The following is a 19,897-nucleotide window of genomic DNA, read 5'->3' on the forward strand; positions in this document are numbered from 1 at the left end:
TTCTTAGGTGGATTCACAAACAAGTAGCATTGTCAGTACTTTTATTTTGAAATAGCAGTATAATTTGTTACAGCTGAAAAATTTTACTTCACACTTAACTCAGTGTTAGAATCTTTTAAAGACAAAATCAAAATGACTCATGTGACTTGTGTTGTATAGTATTAAAACCCCACATTTTGGCTTAAATGCACAAAATGGAGGTTTAGGTTCCAAAAGAAGAAGAGATACTAGGGAAAAAACTTCGCTAAGAAATGCAAAGAAAAAAATTTTGAAAGACAATTTTCTGGTATTTTCAGATCACTGTCTTTGGGGAGAAAAGGTAGGGTTTTATGAGTGATTCTTTTTGTGGGTAGCAATCATTAGGTAAAAAACCCCATTCTAATCAGATGTGACACTTTAATAATGAGTTTATTTCCCCAAAGATAACCCATCTGGGACAGATTGGAATTCCACAGACTTAACATATTCTACATATATATTCTGTAGTCATGAATAATGTCAATATATTATCAATGGTAAGCACAAAACTCATCATTTATACAAGATGGAAATTCTAGCCATTTGAAGAGTGCCAGTTTAATAGTAAAATATTGATTTCCCACACGCACCACATAGTTTACACACCTCACTCCACTATGCTTACACATCACACCTACTAATAGTGGTCAAACATACAGCATTTGGGCTACCCTCGTGGCTCAGTGGTAAAAAGCCCACCTGCCAATGCAGGAGATGAGGGTTCGGTCCCTAGGTCTGGAGGATCTCCTGGAGAAGGAAATGTCAACCGACTCCAGTATTATTGCCTGGGAAATCCCACGGACAGAGGAGCCTGGTGTGCTGCAGCCCACGGGGTCACAAAGAGTCAGACACTGTCGACTTAGGGACTGAACAACAAAAACTTATGGCATTTATTTAGCTTCTGAAGCATTATAATGATTGCTGGTATGTACTTATATTTTTTAAAATTTTGTCAAGTAAGGGATGAAGATATTTTTAAATTTAAGCATAAATTTTATTTTTAATAAAAATATTCAACTATGGTTAAAACTATTCAAAATGTGTAAAAGGGTATAAGTTAAAAGTAAACTCTCCCTTCTCCTGTGTCTCCTTAGTTCTACTCCCCAGAGCCCCAGGTATAAATACAATGAAAGGCTTCTTGTATTGCTTTCTAGAAACTCCCACAAACAGATGTGTGTATGGGTACATGTGTATGTGTATATATATGATTGTGTATATATTTAGTTTTCTAAAGTTAACCCCCTGACACTAGTTGAGCAGTTAGAACGAGGGGTCAGTCACAGCACCCCTGCCCTTGGACAAGTTTACAAGCTTATCCAGGAACATCTTTGGTTTCCTTACTTCTGTAGGTTTGCCTGGCCACATTTCTTTGGTCTCTATCTGGGAAGTCTCTGCCAGCAGCTCCAGTGCTCGTTTCTTAGTTTGAGGCCCACAGAGCTCAGAACTGAGTGAATGCTAGTACCCACCTCTGAATTCACCAGCTAGAGATGCTCCTTAACGTCCATTTCCAGACCCCGGGGGAGGCCAATGTCTTCTCAAGTTAGTTTTCAACCCCTGACTATGTGAATGCTAATGGGTAGAAGGTATTTCTGGAATATGCATTACACAAGGAAAGCATTTCCCCCCCAGCTGTTCACTTTTAACTTGTAACTCTTATTTATTCTTATTCAAAGGTCAGTAATGTGAAAATAATTTAACTGGTACCTTTAATTCATACAAAAGACGAAAATCACAGATTTTTTTAAATGAAGTTACCTTAATCATTTCAAACATTAAGAATGTTAGAACTGGATTAAGGTGCAGATGTGTACTTATAACAATAGCCGTTGAAATATTAAAAATAATCACAATGTTAAAAATTATATTGCTTGTTTAGCATCATTTTTAGAGAGTCAAAACTTCCCCATATGCTTTTTATTCATGAGCTCTTGATGAAAATCGGGAGCCTTTTATAAATTTCCATTTTACATCTGGGGTAAGGGACCACAAGGAAATGAAATTATTTACCCAGCATCACAGAAATTAAAAAATGAACTCAAATTGCTGTACACATCAATTAATGACATGACTTTTATAATGCAGCTAAATCTTAACTAACATGGTAGGTGTTAGGATCTCTGCACGTTGTTCTGGATACACAGTTGGTGCCCTGTTGCTTTATTCCTGGTGGCTCAGATGGTAAAGAATCTGCCTGCAATGCAGAAGACTGGGGTTCAGTCCCTGGATTGGGGAAGATCCCCTGGAGAAAGGGATGGCTACCCACTCCAGTAGTCTTGCCTGGAGAATTTCATGGACAGAGGAGCCTGTTGGGCTACGTCCATGGGGTAGCGAAGAGTTGGATACAACTGAGTGACTAACACTGCCTTATTCATAAAGTACTACTTGTGATTTTTTAAACCATAAATCATACTATATATCCTTTTAGTTCAAAGAGACCTACATAATATAGGTCATTAAACAACTCCTGTTACAAAGGCACAATCATTTTCAAAAAATAAATCGACTGAATTCTCATGTTATAATTGCTACATCTTGTCTGTGTCATTGAAAAAAAAAAAAGAAAAGAATTTTGTTAAGTTTTTTGGAGGGTGGGGGAGTAGGTTGGGATACCCGTAATAGAAAAGATAGAAAATCTTAAGATCCTGAAAGATAGTACTTGGCCTAAATACTGGACTTTGTGCGTGTGTGTCAATGATCTTATTTAGTTAAAAATATGCAATGACTTGAGAGGATTGTTCTGGCCTAATTCTTGAAAAATTTAATATCTTTAGCCTTCAAGCCTAGTGCTTTGGTGCCAAGTACCTGTTTGCCCCTATTTTCAAGACTTTTTAAAGCAGCAGTTAACTTTATTCCCACAGGTATGATGAGTCCTGTCTTTACCAGGGTCACAAAGGGAGACCTGGAAATCGTTTATGTTATTATTTCTTATGAATGTCATTCTCTGTGGCAGGGGTCCCCAACCTCGGGTCAGATCGGCCAGGGCATTAGGTGAGCCATAAAGTGCACAATAGATGTAATGTGCTTGAATCATCCAGAAACCATCCCCTCCACCTTGGCGGAAAAATTGCCTTCCACAAAACGGGTCCCTGGTGCCAAAGAGGGTGGTGATGGATGCTCTGCGGAACAAGAACTCTTGTTCTGAAGGGTTTCTTCTGCTTTCTGGGTTCTAGCAGCCCTTATTAGGTTCAGGTGTAAACTTCAGGCTTAGCATCTGACCTGGCTGTCCTCAGGCCACAGATCTGCCGTGTGTGTGACCTGTACGCCAGAAATGGCGCGATATGTGGGAAGAAGCAATATGCCCTAATATTCAACAGCTGGGGTTTTGTTGTTGCTGCTGCTGATTAGGTCAATGGAGGAAAGCCCATCCCTGAGGCGCAAGACAGTGATGCGGGAGAAGGGCCGGCGCCAAGCCGTCCGGGGACCGGCCTTCATGTTCAACGACCGGGGTACCAGCCTCACTGCGGAGGAGGAGCGCTTCCTCGACGCCGCCGAGTATGGCAACATCCCGGTGGTGCGCAAGATGCTGGAGGAGTCCAAGACGCTGAACGTCAACTGCGTGGACTACATGGGCCAGAACGCGCTGCAGCTGGCGGTGGGCAATGAGCACCTGGAGGTGACCGAGCTGCTGCTCAAGAAGGAGAACTTGGCACGCATCGGCGACGCCCTGCTGCTCGCCATCAGCAAGGGCTACGTGCGCATCGTGGAGGCCATCCTCAACCACCCTGGGTTCGCGGCCAGCAAGCGCCTAACCCTGAGCCCCTGCGAGCAGGAGCTGCAGGACGACGACTTTTACGCTTACGACGAGGACGGCACACGCTTCTCCCCGGACATCACCCCCATCATCCTGGCGGCGCATTGCCAAAAGTACGAGGTGGTGCATATGCTGCTGATGAAGGGCGCCAGGATCGAGCGGCCGCATGACTATTTCTGCAAGTGCGGGGACTGCACGGAGAAGCAGAGGCACGACTCTTTCAGCCACTCGCGCTCAAGGATCAATGCCTACAAGGGGCTGGCCAGTCCAGCTTATCTGTCCTTGTCTAGCGAGGACCCTGTGCTCACTGCCCTGGAGCTCAGCAATGAGCTGGCCAAACTGGCCAACATAGAGAAGGAGTTCAAGGTAAGCTGTGCTCTCCACCGCGGCTGCTCCGCGAGCTCTTCCACTTCCCGGCGAGGTGCCTTCTGCAGTCTGCTCCCAAATTAGTTTTGTCCAGTGGATCTAAAATCTCAAGGGATTGGGAGCGTCGTTCAGAAATGATCTGATCATTTTTCTCTTCTCAGCCCAGTGCTGTGATACATTTGTTTTCGGAGTGGGTATATACTGGATCAGAGAGCTGAAATGATTGTGCTACTCTGCGTTCCGGATAGGTGTTAAATAGTACACGAGACTTCTCTTTTGATGAAGGAGGGATTTGGTTATGATCTTCCTTTCCAGTTCTTCCTCTTTTGTAGTTAGTTGTATGGTGGCACCCAATATAGAAATAGTTTTGTATGCACTGTTTATTGGCCGAAGCATTTGTATATCCCTTTATTTAAAAGTCAAGTGACTAATATAAAATTTTAAATGAATGACTAAAGTCATTTTATTTATGACAAAAGTGGCTGCAACTGAAATCCACAAATGAAATCAACAATATTCAGAGTGGTGAGCTGTGGCCATTAGGTCAACCCAGAAATGTAAAGACAAAAAAGTAGTTTGCTTTAGTAGATTTTTTTTATGAGTGAACTTTTTTCTGGACATCATCTCCAGTCAACAGTATTATTTATTTTTATTGAAAACTATACATTAATAGTGGAGCGTTTTTTAATTGTTACATTTTCCTATGCATTGGTTCTGCCTATTAAATCTAGGGCAGGAGGAGACTTTGTAGATCTGGTGAAAGTAAGACTGTTTTCTAGCAGGCTCTTGATTCCTCTTATCCACCAAAGAGGATGATTTTAGGCATCACTTCCGTGAATTAGTTTTTGGATGCTGAGTTAATCTTTTTTTTTTTTTTTTTTTAATAATGTTATGGTGTCAGATCACAGAAAAAGTGACTATTCTGTTTTTTAGGTTTTACTGCAGTTTTTCATACTTATTGAGAGTCACACAAATGCAACTAGCAATATAATTCAAGTTAACTAGTTGAAAGAAAATGGTAGGAAAGTTTTGTGGGGATTTTCCCTTCCATATATACCAGATTTCCTCGACATCCATTAACACTCATCTTGTGCTGGTGGAGATCTGGCCTTAGTATAATTTTATTTGTTATTCCATTAGATTCTTCCTAATATGAAGGCTGTGCATATTTATTGTAAAAATTTGGAAAATGTGGGAAAATACAAAGAAGAAAATAAGTATCACCTGTATCTATCTACTCCCTTTGAAAAGATTCCTTATGTGGTATTTGAAAAGATTTATTTCCTTATACCTAAAATGAATTTTTATTTTTATTTTTCACAGAACTCAGGTAGAGCAAATTCCTAACTTCCAGTTCTGTTTGAAAAGAATAGAAGCACGTTCAGATAAAAGTCTAAATGTCACTTTATTTCATCATAGTAATAAAAAGTATGGGCTTCCCTGGTGGCTCAGATGGTAAAGAATTTGCTTGAAATGCAGAAGACCCGACTTTGATCCCTGAGTGGGGAAGATCCCCTGGAGAAGGGAATGGCTACCCACGCCAGTATTCTTGCCTGGAGAATCCCATGATTAGAGGAGGCTGGTGGGCTACAGCCCATGGGGTTGCAAACAGTCAGACAGGACTAAGTGACTAACACTTTCACTTATCATAAAAAGTATAATTCTAAATTTATTATTTTACTATTCCAAGGGTCATTCAAACCTTGTTTTTATGCATTTTGCTTGGTATGTACTGAAAGTCTGTATAAGAAATTCTGAAAATATTTTCCTAGATTATGTTTCAATAATTAACAGAAGATGGTGACATATGTAATTCTGCCCAGAGAAGTAGCCTCAGTGAAATAATGTTAAGAAAATTTGTTATTCACAGTTCTCCCCTTGATACCAACTAAAACCCATATTGATAATACATGAAATCTCCTTTACCCTAACATAAAAAGTCACCTCTGATAACCTTTCAAAGGTGGGAAATGATTACAAATGAAGAGGCAAAAAGAGGAGAAAGCACAACTGAGTTTAGGAAAGCATCCATACAGCTGCCAGCTATCTAAGGATATGCAAAACTCATCAAAATCTCATGGTTCCTTTTTACTGAATTATGTGGAAGGTGTTTGTGTAGTGTAACCATTTCAGAGGCAAAATACAGACAGGTCTTTGTAAGTTATGATCTCAAAGGACTACAGGTCTCTCTCTCCTGACTAAATGTTCCTTTTCATTCACATATTCACTTGTCCTTGTTATCCTTTTCTTATTTTTATGCTTTACTTTTCTTATCTGTCTGCTTTTCATCACTTTGCCATCTCACCCCACACTCATGTCCATCTGTCAGGAATTTAGATAGAAAAAATAGTGCTTTCACAGCACTGACCCGGAGACTGCCTCCCTTGAAAGTGCAGAAAGTGAAGCTTCTTTCTAAGTCAGGGTCACTTAATCTGCCCTATTCCATGGTGTTCATTATATTCTTTCTGTAAAGACTTTGAGCTTAAAGTACTAGCCCCGAAAAAAAAAAAAAATACATTCCCTAGTGAGAAAGACATGATTTTTTTTTCCATTTCAAATGCATATGAGTATTCATCTTATCAGTGGCCTCTAAGACCCAGTATCTCATCCCTCAGACTGCCGTCACTTAGGTGCCTCAGAGAAGGTTCTCAGCTATCGTGCAGTCTTCAAAGGTCCTTGAAGAGTATAGGCAGCATGATGCCAAAAACATATGAAGGTCATTATCCCAAGTTTGGACATTCTAGGATATAGATTTAGATAGATGAATGGAGGACAGCTTGGTGACAGGTTATTAAAGAAGTATTTTCAATGTGCAAATGCTGTCTGAAGCTATTCTGAGAAACAGAGTATTGGAGAGGCTGAGCTCCATGTCTCATCTTCCAAATGTCAGTGGCTAGGAAGCTAGCCATTTATTAAGCTGAAATTTCCTAATTCTGAATCAATGATGCACTTAAAAAAAAAAGGCATTGTGCTTTCCCTGTGCCTCAGATTTTCCTTTTGTAAAGTAGAAAAACAATTTCAAGTTATATCACAGTAGGACAGTAAGGAGGAAAATGGATGTAGTCCCAAAGCAAGGTAGCATTTGATAGCAGGAAAATACTCTAGGAATCATCCACCTATACAGACCTCTCATTTTACAAGTGAGAAAACAAAGACAATAGCCAACATACCATCTGCTAAGCCTAGATTTGGGTGCCTTGAGTCCCAGTTCTAGCTCTTCTATGTAACATGCTGTACATGGAGGCAATTCTGTAGTTGATGTGTACCAAGCACACTCAGAGCATTTAATCCTCATAGCAGCAATAATTTGCTGTGCTGTGCTAAGTTGCTCAGTCATGTCTGACTCTTTGCGACCCCATTGACTGTAGCCTGCCAGGCTCCTCTGTTCATGGGATTTTCTAGGCAAGAATACTGGAGTGGGTTGCCGTGCCCTGCTCTAGTGGATTTTCCCAACCCAGGGATTGAACCCAAGTCTCCCACACTGCAGGCAGAGTCTTTACCTGAGCCAGTAGGGGAGCCCAATAGCAATAATAGATAGGCTTATTCTCATCAGAGAGTTCTCACCTTCTGTAAGGTCACACAGCTAGAAAGTGGTAGAAGTGAAGTGAAGGAAGTGAAGTGAAGTCGCTCAGCTGTGTTCAACTCTTTGCTACCCCATGGACTGTAGCCTACCAAGCTTCTCCGTCCATGGGATTCTCCAGGCAAGAATACCAGAGTGGGTTGCCATTTCCTTCTCCAGGAGATCTTTCTGACCCAGGGATTGAACTCGGGTCTCCCGCATCGTAGGCAGACGCTTTACCGTCTGAGCCACCAGGGAAGTCAGGAAGTGGCAGAACCAGTATGCAAATCCAGGAAGTCTGGTTTCAGATTTATCCTTTTAACCACTACACTGTCCTGCCTCTTTTATTATTAGGGAAAGGATCTGACAGGAGCAAACCTGCTGAGAGTTGAATTTCAGTTTTCCTGTTAAGAATAAAAAGGGATTAAACCATGAACGTTAAAAACCTGCTGAAACCTGTAGACAGGTGGTGACGAGGCCCAGGCTTCATTGTTCTTCCTCTGGCTAGAGCAGGCCTTCTGCTCTGTAAAGTGGGCTGCAGACCCATCTGGTAAATTTGAGGAGGACCATGGTAATGGAAAAGTCACACAATAAAGATAATCAAGCAAAACTAATTTTAGAGAAAATCATTAGAAAATTTGAACCAGACAAAAGGTCTGAGTTGTGAAGTAGTGAGAGACAGGACCTCATGGTAGAACTGACAGAGTCAGCTGCCAGAGTTCCCTGGGAGCTCTGCATATGGCGAAATGGTATTCTGTAAGCCCAATAGAAGAAATCGCCATTACCTCCAGCTCTGATTATTTTCTGTACTTGGGTAGCAGACTTCTTCCAGGAGGAAATGATTAAATTGTTATGAAAACAAAGTGTTGTCGTTGCAACTTACTTACTTGTTTTTTGCTTCCTGACTGATCTTTTAGTGGATGTGAAAAAAACACAAAGCTTTCTTTAATATCAGATAATTTACAGGTTATAATTTCAAAGATAATGAGTTATTATTTGGGTATTACTGCAGAAGTTGTTTCTATGTTTTATTCGAGAAGAGAAAAAAGTCTTTTTTTACTTCTGATCAATGGAGAATTGGCCATCCTGTGTCGTATCAAATCTTATAGAACAGTCTGAACTGACGAGTAACAGAAGGAAATTTCATTTAAAAAATGTACTAAAAGGGGAGCTTTATATGGAAACAGACATGGATTTAATACTTCTTCTGGGTGCTATAATAAAATATTTCATTAGTCTTCCAGGAATGGAAGGCAGATGGATATTTAACTGACACTCTGCATAGAAACCAGAGATTGAACATTTTATTAATTTTATCAGTTGCATGGTACCAAACTTGAATGGAAACCAAAGACTGAAGTTTTTATTCATTTTATTTGTTCCCTTTAGAGGGGAAAAGGATTAACTGCAACTCTTCTTTATCTGAATTTCTGATATCTGAAATGGAAACTATTCTAGTCTGTGTAGCCTTTAAACAGTCTTTCCTCTTCTTGTTTATTTTAGTTGGTGCAGTGATTTTTGCACATCAAATCAAGTTAATTACTTAAGGGGAAAAATGGAAATTTTTCAGGTTGTATGAAGATGATTTAAATATTTAAAGTATGATATTTGGAAACCTAGAAATTCTGCCATCCTAAATGTTACCCAGTTATCAGACATGTACAGTATCTCAGGACATGTTGAAATGAGGAATTCTATTTTCCTCAAGTGTACCAAACTAGATTATCTGATTAATTTCCCTGATTTTAGTGAAAGTTGTAGAAGTGGAGCTGGAGGTTGCAGAAGTTAGGCATTTTCCTGAGAGATGGTCATTAATGCCTGGATTGGAACCAGTGGACTGGAAATAGAGCTCCATTCAGAAGGTAGCAAGGAATTCTGACAAATGCCTTCTACCAGTCCATGGCACTATATAAATATGCTAATGAAATTAAAGATTCACAGATTATTTTTAGCAAGGTGTTAGTTCCAGTGGCCTGAAAAATTTTCTCTCAGGTATTGATATTCTGCAACCCTTGAGAATTCAATTACATATAATCAGACATTTCTCTCCTTCTACTTCTACAGGACATGATAATGTGCCCTTCAGACAAACAAGAAAAAAATACCCTCTGTGTTGGCACCTACCCTCCTCTTTGCTTTCACTGTAAACTGTCATTCTCAAACACCAATGTGTGTCAGAAACACTGGGAGAGTGTGTTAACACATTGCTGCCCCTCAACGTCAGTTTCTAATCAGGATGTCTTCGGCGGGGTCTGAGAGTTTATGTTTCTAAAGGAAATGGCCACCCACTCCAGTGTTCTTGCCTGGAGAGTCCCAGGGACGGGGGAGCCTGGTGGGCTGCCATCTATGGGGTCGCACAGAGTCGGACACGACTGAAGCGACTTAGCAGCAGTAGCAGCACATGTCCAGGTGCTACTGAGGCTGCTTCCCTGAGGACTACAGTTTGAAAAGCACTGTCTCCAAAAAGGCAGTGGATAGTAAACCAGACAGGTTATTTTCATGTATAGTCAGTTTTCTGTGTCAGATTGCCACTTAAGGAATTTTCATCATAGAAATGGCTTTGTTTTGGCTTTAAGAAAACTACTGTCTATCTCTACAAGAGAGATGCAACTCTCTTTGATACTTTGGCCTTTCAGCATTAAGCATTTAGCCACTATTTCTTAATGAAAACCAGTCACTTACTTGCACACCATTTTCAGAACTGTCTTATATGTATTAGGTCCTGGCTAAGCAGGGAGGTGGAAGCAAATTCAGCTGGTATCTATCTCAACAAACCTTGCATCTACCTGGGGGCTAAAACTTCCTGCCCAGAGTTAGGTAGACTTTTTCTAATTTACAAAACCCCTGAACACTTTCCACTGAACTAAAGCACATTCTCTGCATTAAACTCTAATCATCTTCTTCTTAGAATGACTATCGGAAGCTCTCCATGCAATGCAAAGACTTTGTGGTGGGTGTGCTGGATCTTTGCAGAGACTCAGAAGAGGTAGAAGCCATTCTGAATGGAGACCTGGAATCTGCAGATCCTCTGGAGATGCACAGGCATAAAGCTTCACTGAGTCGGGTCAAACTTGCCATTAAGTATGAAGTCAAAAAGGTGAGTGGCCTACTTTCATCCAGCTCCATACTGGAATAAGCATGTAATATCAGTTCCGTTCAGTTCAGTTCAGTCGCTCAGTCATGTCCGACTCTTTGTGACCCAAAACTATGCCATAATCCTAGGAGAGGTTTGTAAATAATAAAAATAGATGTTATTGACAAAAAGATTGTTTTCCTTTATGAAACAGATTAAATGGTATCATCGTGAACTTGTGAGTCAAGTACCTAGCTCCAGTCTTTTCCACTTTTTATCCATTGTCGGATCTTGGATAAATCATGAAACTTCTTTAAATTTCATTTTCCTCATATAAAAGGAGAATAATACCGCTTACTTATATCAGGGTTTTGGTGGGATTTCAGTGGATTAAGATATGCAAAAGAACTTTGTAAACTGCTCATAGCAATGTGGTTAATGATAATAAAATCTGTTACTTGTATGCATTTTTGTAAGGCACTGTTACATAGGTTCTAGTGTTAACCTTGTGACAAGCCTTTGTGATTATCCATCTCATCTATGAAATAGGTGTTTGATGATGAGACTTCTATTCTATAAGGACATTGAGGTTCACCAGACTTAAATGACATGTCTAAGATCACACATGGAATTTTACGCAGTTGCCAAAAAAAATTATACTTACATTTTTTACTCTGGGTATTTCAGATAGAACTGTTACATGTGTGTATTTGCTAGTTGTGTGGCGCTTTAAATAATTCATATCAATTATAGTTATGTTGTTTTACTTATAATAAAAATCTCAGCCATTCAGAATCTAATCATTTATGCATATTTTACATAACTTGAATTTTTGTACTTTAAATCATGAAAAAGTAAGTTATTGTCAGGAGCAGATCTAGTTTCATGAATTGGTCAATCTATGTATAGTGGAATCTTCTCTTGTTCCTGCAGTGTAGTGTGGTGTTTAAGAGGGCAGACCCTAGAGCTAACTTGCAAGAGTTCAAGTCCTGATTTGTCTTCTCTGTGTGACAGGACAAACCTCTTGATCAATCTAAACCTCATTCTGCTTATTTGTAGCGGAGACAACTACTATTTCAGTTGTTTTAAGGATTACGTGAGCTAATGCAAGTCAAGTAATTGGTGCAGACATAGTGTTAATACCTGGTGATTGCTCAGGAATTATTAGCTAATCACATTTCTGCATTTGAAAATTCATTCTCAGAATGATGACCCTTGAGACTTCCCTGATGGTGCAGTGGCTAAAACTTTGTGCTCCCAATTCAGGGGACTCAAGTTCAATCCCTGGTTTTGGAACTAGATCCACAACTAAAACCTGTCACAGTCAAAATAAATAAATAAGAATGATGATGCTTCAGTTCAGTTCTTAGTTACCAAAGACATTTCATGTTTATTGTGCTGGTTTGGTCCTTAGTGGTAGGTTATAGCCAATTTAAACATAAAAGAATTGAGTAAGAAATATTAGCAAGCTCACAGAATCTTTGAGAGGTGGAAGAGCAAGATTATCTAAGCTGTGCTTGCAGAAACCTTGCTTAGAGCCAGGCCCAGAACTGACCTGGTAAGGAGGTTTCTATGACCCAAACAGAACAATTCTGCCTCTGCTGCAGAGGGTCAGCTCCCTACCAACAGAAAGGACTTCCTGAGTCCTGCCTGTTGTAAAAGGCTCCTTCCAAATCAGAGGTATGTACATACGCCTCTGACCAGGGGAACCTAGGGCAGTGTTTGCACCCTAGCAGCAGGTGAGCATGGGGGAATCTGTGTGTGTGTGTGTGTGTGTGTGAGAGAGAGAGTGTATGTGTGTGTGTACACACAGTTCTACCATAATGTAGAGAACTTCCACATTGTGTTCACAAAATTATAGTCATCAATTAATGACAGATCTCCCCTCTACTTAATAAGAAGTGAAATGTGAAGATTCTCATTAAATGTTGGTGTAAAATAACTTTTCAAGAAATTGTCAGTAACAAGGAAATTGAATTGGCTTAACTGGCCCCTCTCAGAGCAAGCATGCTAGTTGACATTTTGCTGTACTGGAAGAAAAAGATAGCTTTGAATAAGATTGATATTAAACTGTTTTTAGAAAACTAGACATTTATTCACAGACGTTGCAACAGGCATCTCTTGCCTTTAGCTCCTGAGAGGAGAGAATTGATTTCAGTTGTCGCTGGTTCTTTGTCATTGCTTTCAAAGTGTCATATTAGCAGAGACAGCTCATCTACAGATGTGCTTCTGTTAACCAAGCTGTCTTCCAGAGTGAATGTCTTCTTGCATGTTAATTTTAAATGAATTGATGTGTAGGGTTACAATGTATGAGGTGTCAGTTAATAATAAATTTCCTGTCAGTTAACCACCAGAAAACAACAGCAAAATGTATCTGGAACTGAAAGGAGATTTAGGACTTTGCATGTACTTCTGGTTTTGTCTATTTTATGCTATAAAATGAGTATTAGTTAAAATCTTTTATTTGGAATCTTCACCCAATAAATGTATATAAGAACTTTATTCTGGAATGCCCCCCCAAAGCCCCAGATCCTCTTTCTCTCTGAAGCTTCCTTCATTCTTCACTCAACACTCACCCATCTCCATCTAGCAAGGAACAAAAATACTTCCATCCACTTCTGCTACTTCCTTTTCCCATCATCTCCTTTCTAGTCCCCTAGTGAAATAACCTCTTGGGTTGTAATATTCATGAACCCTACACTTTATGGCACTGAAATAGAGCATAGCTACATGCATGGCATTGGGATTTCAAAATACTTTGTTCTGAAATTTTTCCCCTTGTAATAAACATCAGTCCATAATTATTCAAATTATTCAAATTATTCAAATCAGTCCATAATTCCATCAACGAAACCAGTTTTATATAATGCTAAATTATTTAGATTCCCCTAAGAAACTCACGGAGAAGGCAATGGCAACCCACTCCAGTACTCTTGCCTGGAAAATCCCATGGATGGAGGAGCCTGGTAGGCTGCAGTCCATGGGGTCGCTAAGACTGAGCGACTTCACTTTCACTTTTCACTTTCATGCATTGGAGAAGGAAATGGCAAGCCACTCCAGTGTTCTTGCCTGGAGAATCCCGGGGATGGCGGAGCCTGGTGGGCTGCCGTCTATGGGGTCGCACAGAGTCAGACACGACTGGAGCAACTTAGCAGCAGCAGCAGCAAGAAACTCAAGATGTCTCTTCTATCATCTTTCCAATTTCTGCTTCCAATTGTGATTCTAGGTCTATTGAGTTCTTTCTAAGCTCAGAGTTCCCAGGGCTCAGGTCTTCCCTAGGAATCACTATGAGTTCACCCAGGCCTTAGAGACTCAATGACAGTTAATCAAGAAAATGAAAACACAAAAGATCTGAATTGAAGTCTGAACATGAGTTTAACGTTTATGTGAGAAAAGATTTTTTCAGTATAAAAGCAGTAGAAAAAATAGAAAACAAAAATATAAATTATTTGACCATATGTAACTTAAAACCTCTGTACCTCAAAAAGATCATAAAAAAAGGTAAAGGGCGAGCTAGGAAAATTTTTTCCTATACTATAACTTAGAGAGACAGGATTGATATTCTTTTTTTTTTTTTTTAAACAGGTCATTCCTTTCTCTTTAAAAAAATTGTTTATTTATTTTTGGCCACACTGGGTCTTCATTGCTGCATGTAGGCTTTCTCTAGTTGCCACAAGCAGGGGCTACTCTCTAGTTGTGGTGCTCAGGCCTCCCTTTTTGCAGAGCATCAGCCCTGGAAGGCATGAGTTCAGTAGTTGTAGCACGGGGGCTTAGTTGCTCTGAGGCATGGGGATCTTCCCAGATCAGGGATTGAGCTCATGTCCCCTGCATTGGCAGGCAGATTCTTAACCAGTGGACCAGCAGGGAAATCCTGGGAATGATACTGTTAATAACCAAAGTGCACAAACAAATTTATAGGGAAAATTTCCAGAGGTCTATAGAAAAATAAGCAAAAGCTTGTATAGGTAGGTAATTCACAGAAAGGAAAATTCAAATGGCTAACAAATGTATTTAAAAATTTCAAACCCTCTAGTAATATGAGATGCATATTATCATATAAATACCATCTGCCCTCACTCACATTATTAAAAAATTAAAAATTATAAAAAATTGCAATTCTCAGTGCTTTTAGTGAAATGAGCAATCATATAGTACTGATGGGGGACAAACAATAAGACATTCTCTAAGAGGGAGTGGATGTTGGAGATTATTCATCTCTGAGTTACTTCTGAGGGGTCTCTAAGGTAAATCATACAACTAAAAGATAGTAAATGTTGTTACTGTTTGTAGTTACACACATTATTCTACAAAAGAGAATGGAACAGAGTGGAGGGTGAAATTTGTTGTTTTGAAAATAAGTACAAGAAAAGTAACTTTTAGGCAAAAGCATTCGTTGTTTTCCAGTTAGAGTGATGGATTATTTGCCCCCCAGAAGTCCCAAACTCTAATTATGACTGTACCTCTGTCCTCTGACTTGTGGATTAATATCAATCCATACCCACCCATGGAAATAACAGGAGTCCTACCTACCTCAGGTGAGCCTTGTCTACTGTAAGGAAGCCTGTGACAAAGATAAAGGATACCAGAACTTGATGGATCATTGAATCTGGAAAATCAAGCTCTTGAGAAAGACGAGAACTTTCCTGAGTTCTTCCTCCTTCCTCTATTTCCTCCAACAGTGAGATTAGGTTTAACTATGGAAAGATCATCTAGAAAAGAGATATGCAGCAACATAGACACCTAAAATTATCCACTGTATTTGCAGAAAATGTGCAAAGAAAGTCCAGAAATTGAGCAATGCAATGAAAGAGTGGTAAATCCGCTACAGAGACTTTGGGCTGAATGTGCTGACCAGAGCGGGAATGGGTTCTGCATGTAAGACCTCTGCCAGGTGTGTGCCCAGGCACGGAGAGGTAACAGCGGGTTAGCTTCTGGTAGCAGCATTTTGTACTTAGTAGGTTTGAAATATAGAAAACATGTACAGTATAAGTTTTCAGGATTTTTAAAATTTTTATATTTTTGAAGCATGGTTGATTTACAATGTTGTGCCAGTCTCTACTGTACAGCAGAGTTCTTCACAATTCAAAGAACTTTAAAAAACTGAATGACCTAGTTTCTGTTCACAAGAATATTTGCTTTTAAATATTATAAACTGTGGCTTCAGCAATAAAAACAAAAACAGAGTGTTCCTACCATGTTTCTGTACAACAGTATTCCCGTGAATATAGTTCTTGGAAAAGCTAATTTGATAAAGAAGACAGTGTAATGTGAATTTTATTTAAGTTGAAATTTATCAGCTGCCCCTATTGGTGGCTCAGTTTATAATCTATCAGTTATTTGGCAGGGAATAAAGTTTGTTCTCTATGCCCCAGTAGTTTTATTCCACTGAAAGACAGATTTTTCTTGTATGTCAAGCATTTTCCCTTTAAATCAGAAAACCTCAAAGAAGGGTATTATTTCTGTAATGGTTTCAATTTATTGGTCCACTGAAGTTAGGAAACTGCATACAAATTTTATTCAGCTTGCTATGACTGGTGTGGCAGCACAAAGAGGTTTTTTAGGAGGTAAAACAGTTTTAAGAGATAAAGGTTGCTGCTCTATTTTGAAGTCATTGAAAACAGCAAAACTCATCTCCTAAGGGGATTAGCTTCTTTGCCCTCACTTACTACTATTATATTGGTTTTATTTTCTTTTAAAAACTGTTCCTTGTGTGCTTGTATTAGGATTTTAAATCATCGAAGGAAACTGTGACTTCTTTCCGTGGATTAAAAGGAAACAACAGATGCCGTATGGTGCTGTATTATGATTTCAATCACCGGTGTAGAAAACAAGATTATGGTTATCAGGGATAAGAGGGGGAAGGGATAAATTGGGAGATTGGGACTGACATATACACACTACTATATATTAAATAGATATTAATAACTAATAAGAAACTGCTGCACAGGGAACTCTACTCAGTACTCTGTAATGGCCTATATGGGAAACGAACCTAAGAAAAGGCTTCCCTGGTGGCTCAGTGGTAAAGAATCTGCTTGCCAATATAGGAGACATGGGTTTGATTCCTGGTCTGGAAAATCCCACATGATGCGGAGCAACTAAGTCTGTGTGCCACAACTAATGAGTCTGTGTTCTGGAGCCCAGGAGCCACAACTAATGGGCCTGAAGTCCTGAAGCCTGTGCTCCGCAACAAGAGAAGCCACATGCAATGAGTAACCCATGCATTGCAACTAAAGAGTACCCCTACTCACCACAATTAATGAAAGGCCCACATAGCGACAAAGACCCAGCACAGCCAAAAAATAAATAACTAAATAAGATTATTTTTTAAAAGACTCTAAAAGAAAAAATTGGTATATGTATAACTGATTAACTTTGCTGTACACCTGAAATGTATGCAGCATTGTAAGTCAGCTATACTCCAATAAAATTTTTTAAAAAGAAATAAAAAGGTAGAGTTAGTACTATGAGATACACCTGAATTAAGCTGAATTTTAAAGCTTAATTTTAAGCTGAATTTTAAAGCATAATAAATGAAGTACGAACACCATGATTTTCGCTAGTATTTAACATATATTAAGTGTTTGCATTGTAATGTACAAGTCACACCAGGTCAAAGATTGATCTTTCCATAAGGCCATGTGTAAACGATTGATTTCCACCAAGTCTTTAGAGCTTTGTAAACCTTGTACAGTATAATTAATGCCATAAAGCATTTACAGATTTAAATGTAAAGATTAGCTCAAGGATGGAGAGCAAGAAGAGGGAGCCATGCTATAACATTAATATTTCTGTACTCAGGAGTTTGAAACCTAAGAAAGAAAAGCTGGAAACTCACAAAAGGGAAATGTGTCCATCAGTTTCATATGAACACATGTGCAAGTGTCTTTTAACTTCACGTGGATTTTCTGTTTTATAGAAACCTTGACCTATTAAAAAAAGAAAAAAAGTGCATGTTGACTTCCCAAGTGTTAATCTGGTTTGATGACATTGTATTCTCCACCTGTAGATTTCTCTGAACGTACCATCCCATTTCTAAGCTGCCTGGCTGGAGTCACGGGACTGCCTTTTATTTACATCTATCCCACTTGGGATCATCCAGACCCCAAGACATTTGGACCAAAATCCAAAATTAAGACTGTTTTAAATGCTGATTGTTTATCTTGGCAAGTACATGGACTCCAAGTCTCTGTTCTAATAACTTTTTCACATTTATGTAGAGCTTATTGTGTACCCTAGAGCAGGGACCATTTATGACTTACTGAAACACAGATGCTCCCTTTTCATCTTGTACCAAATACTGAACACCCGCCTGGCACCTATGAAGGATTTATGACATTGTAAAGAATAAAATGAATTAATGAATGAGACAGGCATTTAAGAACCATGGAGGAGATGAGGATTTTTAACAGAGAAGGAGGGGGTAAAGCAGGAATATAACGGTCCAGTAGAGTACAGAGCACAAGTAGAAATCTGGAGAAATTCTCAGCAAGAATCCCAGGAAATTGTTACACAGACCCCCAGGAAGCCTTCAACTTTGATTATATTTCATCATGAGTTTAAATAATGGCTGCATTGGTCTTGAAATACTGTTTTCAAAAATTAGAACTTTGAAAGAATTCTTGAATCTTGAATTTGGGAAGAAGATCTAATATATGCTTAGAAGCTGGCAATAACCTGTGAGCCTCTGGATCTGGGATTTCTATAACTGAATTGAAAGGAACTTACAAGATAAAATATGCCCCTTTGCATTGAACTCATCAAGCAATAAAGAAAAAAACTGGACCTTATTCTTAGTAGTTTCAACCTCCCCAATCCTACTAGTTTGTGTTATTGGGGGAAAAATTCAGTTATGAATGTCAAACCTGATATTTGTAAATTCATCCTCACCACCTCCGCACAGTGTTGGCAGCTGTCATAGCAAAGTCAGTGGATCTCCCGGAGGGCGGGTGCACACTGGGAGAAAGAGTGGGGATTTGGGGAAAATTGTACCTTTACCGCCCACCCTAGGGGAAGAGGTTTTATTATTTTTTTTCTCTTCTTGTTTTAAAATTAGAACAGCTGATTGGAAACTATACAGCACTGAGTGAAGACCTGTTTATTTCCTTGTAGGTATGCTATTGATAAATACCCAAGTAACTAGAAGAATTGCCTAGAGTTACTAAAAAGCATTCCGATAATTTCCTGGAACTTGATTAGAGTTGAATGCTATGCCTAGGAGGAACTGCAGCTGCTTCCTTTGCATCTCAGAATTTGCAAAAACATTTCGCATTTCACGAGTACTTCCTAACAGGTTCTTTGTTGTTTATTGCATTTATATAGAAGATAGTGATTCTTTGATTTTTGTGTTGCTAAGCACTCTTTTTAAAAAATATATCAACACTCATAGTTGAATTGTGAGTGACCCTGAATAATTCCCAAGCTTGGGCAAGTACACCTGGCCTTTTAAAGAAAGGCATATCCAACAAATGGGCACCTTTTGACATAGGGACCTTTTTACAGATACATCCTGCTCCTTGAATAAAGCACAGCAAATGTGGATTAAGCATAATATTTGGAAATTCATTGGCTTTTTGCAGATCTTTTGCATATTTGCTATGGTGGAACATACATACACATAGGACACATCATGTCTACATTTTTCATAGATGTAGCAGTTGAGGAGTTGCTCATGAAACGATAAATCCAGCTTCCCAGGTGGCACAGTGGTAAAGGACCTGCCTGCCAGTGCAGGGGATGCAGGAGACAAAAGTTCCATCTCTGGGTGGGAAGACCCCCTGCAGGAGGAAATGGCAGCCCACTTCAGTATTCTTGCCTGGAAAATCACATGGACAGAGGAGCCTGGCAGGCTATGATCCCTGGGGTCACAAAGAGTCAGACAGGACTGAGCATGCACGTGTGCACGCGCAAAACAAAAACACATTTCTTGTTTAGCCATAGGGTCCAATAAACCAAATAACGATTTCTTTTCCAGTTTGAACTGAATACAAGTAAGCTGGCAGACAGCAAGATGGGACATGTTTCCACAAAGAAAAGCACATGTCACCCATATTCCAGTGAATATGGAGAGTTTCTATCAGAAAGAATTATGACGACGAACAACATCATTTGTGTTTCCACTCTAGTTCAT

General features: G+C 39.4%; 1 protein-coding gene across 2 annotated transcripts in view; it reads left to right on the forward strand.

Annotated features, from left to right (window-relative positions):
* TRPC3 (transient receptor potential cation channel subfamily C member 3) overlaps positions 1 to 19,897 on the forward strand; it is a 73,420-nt gene that overhangs the window by 18,680 nt on the left and 34,843 nt on the right. For both annotated transcript variants that reach the window (XM_068989992.1, XM_068989993.1), the window contains exons 2-3: positions 3,364 to 4,135; positions 10,603 to 10,791. In XM_068989992.1, coding sequence (XP_068846093.1) covers positions 3,364 to 4,135; positions 10,603 to 10,791 — 961 coding nt within the window. The remainder of the gene's footprint in view (positions 1 to 3,363; positions 4,136 to 10,602; positions 10,792 to 19,897) is intronic.

This window comes from Capricornis sumatraensis, chromosome 17, assembly GCF_032405125.1.
Source record: "Capricornis sumatraensis isolate serow.1 chromosome 17, serow.2, whole genome shotgun sequence".
In the NCBI taxonomy this organism is placed as follows: domain Eukaryota; kingdom Metazoa; phylum Chordata; class Mammalia; order Artiodactyla; family Bovidae; genus Capricornis; species Capricornis sumatraensis.